Source organism: Capricornis sumatraensis, chromosome X (assembly GCF_032405125.1).
Source record: "Capricornis sumatraensis isolate serow.1 chromosome X, serow.2, whole genome shotgun sequence".
Taxonomy (NCBI): Eukaryota; Metazoa; Chordata; class Mammalia; order Artiodactyla; family Bovidae; genus Capricornis; species Capricornis sumatraensis.
The window spans coordinates 52233945-52243374 of NC_091092.1; the positions used below are offsets into that span (position 1 = coordinate 52233945).

Sequence of the window (9430 nt, forward strand, 5' to 3'; positions counted from 1 at the left end):
AGGGTTGCAGTCAAGGACGCAGGCCCCACTGGCAGGCCATTCTGGCCTGCTTTTTGCATTCTTACCTCTATGCTTTCACTCTTGATCTGAGGCCTTGGGGAGAGGTCTACTTTGGGTCCTCTGCTGAGGCCTTCCAATGAGGGGAGGAGGGAGAAGGTTTGAAGACACTTTTCTCCCCTATTTTCCCCACTTCTTGCCTTTCCTCCTTGCCTTCCTCTCATTCTAGGATCCATAAAACTGTCACAGCCATTTGTTCTAGCTCCCTCAAGAGGGAGTTGACCCCCACCCACATCTGTGCTGATCTATCTGACCCTTGACTGGTGTGCCGTTCACCAGAGGACAATAAAACAGGAGGATTTGGGACTTTTTCTTGTTTTATAAGCTTGTTTATATTAATTTCACAGAAAGTGATCAAAGGCTTAACTCTACCATGTTTGGCTTGTTGCTTTAAGTCAACTACTCTAACACCTTAGCTCTCACTCCAGTTCAGCCAAGCTCCTGATAAATGGCAGTTGTTTCTAATTTATTATTTTGACCATAGACCCTTCCATCCTCTCCTGTGGAAATTTGCTTTTATCCAGGACTTCTCAGTGCATACCAGGACCCAGGAGAAAGGACCAGGTCTGTCCTCCCCACACTAGACCTGGTACACAACCCGTTGAACTGAACTCTCTAAAGAGGGTTGCTTTCAAGCAGCAGTCGGAGACTGACCCAAACTTGCCTGAGAGTGTCCAGGAGTCTCTGGCGGAGGTGTGGATTGGTGGTGGCCTGCTGCAGGGTCAGGTGCACTGAGTGCAGCAGTGCATGCAGGGGACCTCTTGAAGGAGGTTGCCATTATCTTCATTACTTCCACCATAGTTTGTCCTCAGGTAAATAACAGGGAGGGAACACAATCCCACCCATCAACAAAAACTTGGACTAAATATTTAGGGAGCATGACCACGCCAATCAGAACAATACCAAGTTTCCCCCTCAGTCAGTCTCTCCCATCAAGAAGCTTCCATAAGCCTCTCATCCTTCTCCATCAGAGGACAGACAGACTGAAAACCACAATCACAGGAAGCTAACAAGTCTGATCACATGGATGACAGCCTTGTCTAACTCGATGAAACTATGAGCCATGCTGTGTAGGGCCATCCAAGATGGACAGATCATGGTGGAGAGCTCTGACAAAACATGGTCCACTGGAGAAGGGAATGGTCAATCACTTCAGCACTCTTGGCTTGAGAAACCCTTGAACAGTATGCAAAGGTAAAAAGTAGGACACTGAAAGATGAACTTCTCAGGTTATTAGGTGTCCAATATGCTACTGGAGAGCAGTGAAGAACTAACTCCCAAAAGGAGGAAGAGATGGAGCCAAAGCAAAAATAACACCCAGTTGTGGATATGACTGGTGATGGAAGTAAAGTCTGATGCTGTGAAGAGCAATATTGCATAGGAACCTGGAATCCATGGAACCTGGTCCATGAATCAAGGCAAATTGGAAGCGGTCAAACAGGAGATGGCAAGAGTGAACATTGATATTTTAGGAATAAGTGAACTAAAATGGACTGGAATGGTGGAATTTAACTCAGATGATCATTATATCTACTACTGTGAGCAAGAATTACTTAGAAGAAATGGAGTAGCCATCATAGTCAACAAAAGAGTCCGAAATGCAGTACTTGGATGCAATCTCAAAAACGACACAATGATCTCTCTTCGTTTCCAAGGCAAACCATTCAATATCACAGTAATTCAAGTCTATGCCCTGACCAGTAATGCTGAAGAAACAGAAGTTGAATAGTTCTATGAAGACCTAAAATACCTTCTAGAACTAACACCCCAAAGCAATCTCCTTTTCATTATAGAGGACAGGAATGCAAAAGTAGGAAGTCAAGAAATACTTGGGGTAACAGGCAAATTTGGCCTTGGAGTACAGAATGAAACAGGGCAAAGGCAATAGAGTTTTGCCAAGAGAATGCACTGGTCATAGCAAACACCCTCTTCCAACAACACAAGAGAAGACTCTACACATGGACATCACCAGATGGTCAATGCAAAATTCAGACTGATTATATTCTTTGCAGTCAAGGATGGAGAAGCTCTATACAGTCAGCAAAAAAGAGACCAGGACCTGACTGTGGCTCAGATCCTGAACTTCTTATAGCCAAATTCAGACTTAAATTGAAGAAAGTAGGGGAAAAATTCTAGACCATTCAGGTATGACCTAAATCAAATCCTTTACAATTTTACAGTGGACTTGAGAAATAGATTGAAGGGATTAGATCTGATAGACAGAGTGCCTGAAGAACTATGGACAAAGGTTTGTGACAATGTACAGGAGGCAGGTATCAAGACAATACCCAAAAAAAAAAAAAAATGCAGAAAGGCAAAATGACTGTCCGAGGAGGCCTTACAAATATCTGTGAAAAGAAAGGTGAAAGGCAAAGGAGAAAAGGAAAGATATACCCATTTGAATGAAGAGTTCCAAAGAATAGCAAGGAGAGATAAGAAAGCCTTCCTCAGCGATCAGTGCAAATAAATCATTAGAATGGGAAAGACTAGATATCTTTTCAGGAAAATTAGAGATACCAGTGGGGCATTTCATGTAAAGATAGGCACAATAAAGGACAGAAACGGTATGGACTTATGAGAAGCAGAAGATATTAAGAGGTGGCAAGAATATGCAAAACAACTATACAAAAAAGATCCTCACAACCGAGATAATCTTGATGGTATGATCACTCACCTAAAGCCATACATCCTGGATTGCAAAGTCAAGTGGGCCTTAGGAAACATCACTATGAATAAAGCTAGTAGAGGTGATGAAATTCCAGTTGAGCAATTTCAAATCTTAAAAGATGATGCTGTGAAAGTGCTCCATTCAACATACCAACAAATTTGGAAAACTCAGCAGTGGCCATAGGACTGAAAAATGTCAGTTTTCATTCCAATCCCAAAGAAAGACAATGCCAAAGAATGCTAAGCCAGGCTTCAACAGTATGTAAACCATGAATTTCCAGATATTCAAGCTGGATACAAAAAAGACAGAAGAACCAGAGATCAAATTGCCAACATCTGTTGGATCATAGAAAAAGCCAGAGAGTTCCAGAAAAACATCTATTTTTACTTTATTGACTATGCCGAAGTCTTTGACTGTGTAGATCACAACAAACTGTGGACAATTCTTAAAGAGATGGAAGTACCAGACCATCTGACCTGCCTCTTGAGAAATCTTTATGCAGGTCAGGAAGCAACAGTTAGAACTGGACTTAGAACAATAGACTGGTTCCAAATCTGGAAAGGAGTACATAAAGGCTGTATATTGTCACAATGCTTATTTAACTTATATGCAGAGTAAATCATGAGAAATGCTGGACTGGATGAAGCACAAGCTGGAATCAAGATTGCCAGGAGAAATATAAATAACTTCAGATATACAGATGACATCACTCTTATGGCAGAAAGTGAAGAAGAACCAAAAATTCTCTTGATGAAAGTGAAAGAGGAGAGTGAAAAGCTGGCTTAAAACTCAGCACTGACAAACTAAGGTCATGGCATCTGGTCCCATCACTTTATGGCAAATAGATGGAGAAACAGTGGAAACAATGGCAGAGTTTATTGGGGGGGGGGGCTCCAAAATCACTGCAGATGGTGACTAGAGCCATGAAATTAAAAGATGCTTGCTCATTTGAAGAAAAGTTATGGCCAAACTAGATAGCATATTAAAAAGCAGAGACATTACTTTGCCAACAAAGGTCCATCTAGTCAAAGCTATGGTTTTTCCAGTAATCATGTATGGATGTGAGAGTCGGATTTATGTGAAAGCTGAGCACCGAAGAATTGATGCTTTTGAACTGTGGTGTTGGAGAAGACTCTCGAGAGTCCTTGGACAGCAAGGAGATCCAACCAGTCCATCCTAAAGGAAATCAGTCCTGAATATTCATTGGAAGGACTGATGCTGTAGCTGAAACTCCAATACTTTGGCCACCTGATGTGAAGAACTGACTCTTTTAAAAAGACCCTAATGCTGGGAAAGATTGAGGGCAGGAGGACAGGGGTATGACAGAGGATGAGATAGGTGGATTTCATCACTGATTCAATGGGCATGAGTTTGAGTAAGCTATGGGAGCTGATGATGGACAGGGAGGCTGGCATGCTGCCGTCCATGGTGTCACAGAGTCGGACACAACTGAGTGACTGAACACCTCTCAGAATATGTAGTGCTCTAAGATATCAGAGACCTAACAAGTCAAATATGCTGTTTTGTAAACAAAATTCCATAAAATTTCCCTTGGATAATATATAATTAAATCAGCTGTGGGTTAGTCTTCCCCAGGTGAATTCCACTCAAACGTCCTAGAATTCAACTCAGTTCCATCCCAGCTGTTATCCCATCCAAAAATGGTATTCTCATTCATTTTCCCCTGATCGAAAATCTAGTTCTTGTTTAGATTGGCCACAGTGCACTAAAAATAACCTAATTACAATGTCATCTTAATGTAGAAGTCTCTGGGTCTCTCAGGCCAGGGAAAATAATGCCAGCCTAGCAACTTCTTACCATCACTTCCAGAGAGTATAATCCTATTTGCCAGGAAATACTTGCTGATGATGTGTGTAGAACACCTAGTTCATGCACTGGGGTTTTACAAGAGTTCAGGAAACTTTCCATACTTGCTTGGGTAGGAATTGCTCTCTGATTTATCCAGGATCCAAAAGGAACTGCTAAGAACACTTCCATTCCAGACTTTTCTCTCAATTGTGCTTGTGCTTAGTCACTCAGTCTTTGTGACCCCATGGACTGTATAGCCTGCCATGCTCCTCTGACCATGGGGATTCTTCAGGCCAGAAAATAGGAGTGGGTTGACATACCATCCTCCAGAGGATTTTCCAACCCAGGGGTGTAACTCAGGCCTCCTACATTGCAGGTGGATTCTTTACCATCTGATCCACTAGGGAAACCCTCTATCAATTGTGAGACACAACTTTTGAGAGTTAGGCCCCTGCCACCACCAAGCATAACTGAAAATGAACCCCCGCAGAAGTCAGTGTGGTTTCCTAAAGCCTCAAGCCATCTTGGCTCAGGACATTTACACTTACCTGCTCTTCCCTGGAACCCCACCTTCTCACCTGTTCTTTTACCCTGTTGGCTCCTAGAGGATGTCTCACCATCTCTTCATCTGATTGCTACTCCTAGACCCTGCCGATTTCTGGGAGGAATGTGTCCTGGTTAGGCTAGGATCACCATCTCTAACACAGGGCTTTCCATTAATTCACGTTTGGCAAAGAAGTGAATCAGTGAGAAAGGTTTAAGATTTACTTTCTCTCATGTTCTTGAATAAGCCAACCATATCCAGCTATGTATCATTTAATAAAAACTACAGACTAGAAGAGATAAATGAACCTAATTAGCCATCCTTTATAACTTTCATGTATCCCTGCATGCTGCAACCTCACAGACTATAGAACACCAGGCTCCTCTGTCCACGGAATTGTCCAGGCAAGAATACTGGAGTGGGTTGCCATTTCCTTCTCCAGAGATCTTCCTGACCCAGGGATTAAACCCACCATCTTCTGTGGTTCTGTATTGCAAGCAGATTCTTTACCACTGAGCCACTGGGGAAGTCCCTTTGTCCTTAACTTTTCTGCTGGGTTCTTTCACATTTCCAAGCAAATCCTATTCTAATGCCTTGTTTCAGATCACAGGGAAAGTTGCGGGGTTTCTCAGTGTGTTTGCAAAATTGTAAAACTCTTATATGTGATAAACAGCTATAACTGTGTGATCATTGTCACTCATAAGCTTAGATTCTGGAGCTAATTAAACTTTATTAAACAATATTTGGGGAAAACAAAAAGTAATAAAAAAAGTTAAATGTCCAAATCACCCATATACAACAGAAACATGAAAATGCTAATAGACTGTTCCACCCTAGCCCTCCATTACACGGAACACTGACTGTTGTCTTCAGATGAAGACTGAAGAAACTGCTTTGGACTTCACTGAGGGCAAAAGAGGTTGCTGGACATGACACTGGAATTTTCACTGGTCATGGCAGTAGTATCATCCTGGGGGACAGTTCTGGCCTGGGCTCTCTCATCTCTCAAAGCTTCCTCATACCAAAATAAGAAGGAAGTGGGGTCAGTCCCACTGATCTTGGCAAAAAACTCCAGGACTTTCATCTTGCTGGTTTCAGCATAGGCCCTTGGACCCCATAGGAATTCATAGCGTGGAGGATCACTGTGGGGCACCTGCCGATACTGTAGATATTGTTCCTCCACCAAATCTTTGGTGATGAGTTTCCTGGGCTCCCCATAGATAAAATCCTCCTGCCCAGCATATACCCCCATCATATTCAATGCTTTCCAAATTTTCTCCTCAGGGGCACAGTTGCCCTCCATGAAGATCATACCCAGGATAAGTATCAGGAAGCCGGTCTTGGGCATTCCCCCATCATTAATCAGCATCCCATCGTAGGTGAGGTTGAGTGTTTTGACAAGCTCATAAGAGTGTCCCATGGGGTCCACTTCTTTTACTTCAATGCCAAAGACGACCTCCATGCACTCACAGACTTTGCTGAAGATCTCAGGGAAGTTGTCCTTGTGTTCTCTGATGACACTCCTCAGCATTTCTGCTTTTGTGGTGGGTTCCTTTGTTACATATTTGATACACAGAAACTGCACCAGTTCAGCCACCTTGTTGTTTAGCTCACCACCGAGCGAGGACTCAGGATCTGGTGGAGTCTTGCAGTTGCTGGGCTCCTCCTCCTCTTGGCTACTGGAATTCTCATCAGATTGACTCAGTAGAGTGGCTGAGGTGGCAGTGGGTGAGAAGCAGGCTCCCTGAGAATTTTGGACAACACTCAGTGCCCCAGTGGCAGGCACCTCCTCTGTGGTTCCAGGGATCAACGGGGTGAGGGAAGAGGAGATGGTGGACTTGGGGCAGGAGGTGGCCTCTTCCTTCTGAGCCATGGAGGCCTGCACACATTCTAGGCCCTGTGCCTCTTTTGGGGCCTGAAGGTCTTCCTCAAGCTTGCAGCACTCACTCTTCTGATCCAGAGACATGATGGCCGGTATTGGAGGTAGCCAGCAGGACAGTGGGACACTGGGGGAGCAAGACTGGCCTCAGCTGAGAAAATCCCCACACCCAGGATGGCTCTGCCAAAGGAAGCTTACAGGTCTCCTCTTTAGGGGATCTCCCAGGTGTCATGGGCTTCTGTTCTGGTCAGCCTAAGAACGAAAGAAGAAGCGAGATAGTTCCTCAGGTTGGAACCCAAGGATTCCAGGGCTGAGAGTAGGCCAGGTGGGGTCAGGTACTATGGATTCTCTGTTTTGGGGTGGGCAGGACCTTGGGAGACATTCAGGGTGTGCACCTCGTTTTGACTGCTGCAGCTGCCCGGGCCTTCTCCCATATGCTGACCTGAGAACCCAGGCCTCAGACCATGGCTGTCACCTCCCAGATCTTAGAACTTTGAGGAGGGAAACTGAGAGGATTCCTCAGGATGCAGACTACAGACACAGTTGTGGGCCCTGTAGTGTTGACAGAAGCGGTGGGGCCAAGCTCTGTGATGTTCCTACTGTAGTGGGGTGGATGGTTCCCTCAATGCTCCTTCAGAGTCCCAGCACTTTCCCCTGCCAGCATCTAGGCCCTGTCACTCTGCTGACGTCCCCCAGAGGAAGAAGAGAAGGGGCGCCACATCGGACTCCACTTGCCCAGGGTCTCCCAAGGCTGCTAGCAGGGGCTGTGCGGGTTTCAGAGGTGGGGGTAGGGGAGCACCCATATCTAGGCTAGGAGGGCCCATCACATGATTCATCTTTACACCTGACCAAGCCCGCCTCACATCCTCCACAGCTGAGCAGACTTGGCATCCTCAGGTTGCAGCCTTGCTTCTCTGTGAGAGACCCAAGCCCCATGATGGGAGCACAACCTACCACTACTGGCCACCTCTGTCCAGGGCCTCTTGGGTACCACAGCAGGGTAGAGGCCATCTGTTCTGGGGTAGGGGGTACCCTCCGATCTGCCTTCCCACCTGGGCAGGTTCTCAGCCAGCCCTCACTGGACATCTCCTGGAGCCTGCCCTACCCTACACCAAAGTGCCTAGAGTCCACACCCAGTGGCTCCTACCTGAGGTCTCCTGGGCTGGAACAAGGAGCAGGGCAGCTTTCTGTGGGCCACCATTTCTCTGTGGTGATGACCCCTCAGTTCTGCTCAGTGTCATCACAGCTACCCCTGACAGGGTGAAATTGGGTCAGGGAGTGGCCCAGGGCTGAGCACAGCCCCTCGGTTTCTGTAGGGCCCTGAATGTCTGCATGGAAAACCTTTATTTGCTGTCCCTCAGGATCTTCACGTCAAGGTGGGGCCACCCCTGGGACTCCAGACCCTGCTGGCCCCAGGCCTCACCCCTTCAGACACTGAAAGCTGAAGTAGGAAACATCACATCCAAAACCCTTTCTTGGGTGGACAGTAAGGACAGGGCTGGGCCCACCTTTCTGCAGTGGGCTCTCCCCTCTGCCAGTCTCTTATGGGCCTTGCTTTCATGCCTGGTGAGTGGGTCTGGGCCTTCTTGGTCTGCCGACCTGATGCTACATCAAACTGATCGTCTCATCTCCCAAGATCCCCGACCCAGAATGGGAGAGGGGTTATCCTGCCAGCGCTTGTCCAGGTCTCTTGGGCTGACACTACTAGTTGGGGTGAATTTCTGCAAGGATCCCCCTCTGGCTCTAAGGTGGGGGACACCTCAGTCCTCAAGGTGTTCCTATTTACTCCTGTCAGGGCCTGGGCCCCCTTTCTTTTGCTGGTCTGAGATGTGCCCTGCAGGCCAAGAGCACCATCTCCGTGAGGTCTTAACAGTGAAGTGTGGATGGGAGGGGTCATCTGTCAACCATACCTGGGGCCTCATGAAGCAGATGGAAAAGGCAGGTGTCTGCAGTTTCTTCAGGATCCTCCCTCTGGCAACTGGCAGAGTCTGGGCCTTGTCCCTTTGCTGACCTGAGTATAATCACTGCAGTTGAAGCCTCGTCTTCAGATTCCCAAGTTTGAAGTCAGCAGCTACGTCCAAGGACCCTGCATAGGGCCTCCAAGAGCTGAAAGTGGGCCTAGACGAAGCGGAGGCCTATTCTCTTCTGTTTGGCAGGCAATTCGGTCATCCCACGGGATCAGTTTGACTCTTGGAATTGCCGGCACCCCCTCCCATGAGGGCCGCCTCCCTTAATCACGGGTCACCTTGGAGTTTGCAAGAGTCAGAAAAGAGGAGGGCAGTGCCAATCCCGACAAACCTACTGGGAGTCTCCCAGGATTGACATCAGGGGTGGAACAGGGTACTCCAGGGCCCACAGGGTTCTGGGGGGGCGGGGGTTGGACTCCTCAGTCCTCACTCATAAATGTGCTTCTCTTGGCTGCTGCCTTCTTGATTAAATGCTCTCTGGTAGGTTCCTTCTTTCCTGCCAGCTG

The 9430-nt window shown here is 46.8% G+C and overlaps 1 protein-coding gene across 1 annotated transcript; it reads right to left on the reverse strand.

Moving 5' to 3' along the window:
- Positions 1-5979: 5979 nt before the first annotated feature.
- LOC138071668 (putative MAGE domain-containing protein MAGEA13P) lies at positions 5980-7044 on the reverse strand. The gene has a single exon (XM_068963136.1). The coding sequence runs from the start codon at positions 7042-7044 to the stop codon at positions 5980-5982; it is 1065 nt and encodes a 354-aa protein (XP_068819237.1).
- Between the last annotated feature and the right edge of the window lie 2386 nt (positions 7045-9430).

Bases quoted from the DNA above. Each gene is read 5' to 3' on its own strand.
- LOC138071668 (XM_068963136.1), bottom strand. From the start codon at position 7,044: ATGTCTCTGGATCAGAAGAGTGAGTGCTGCAAGCTTGAGGAAGACCTT.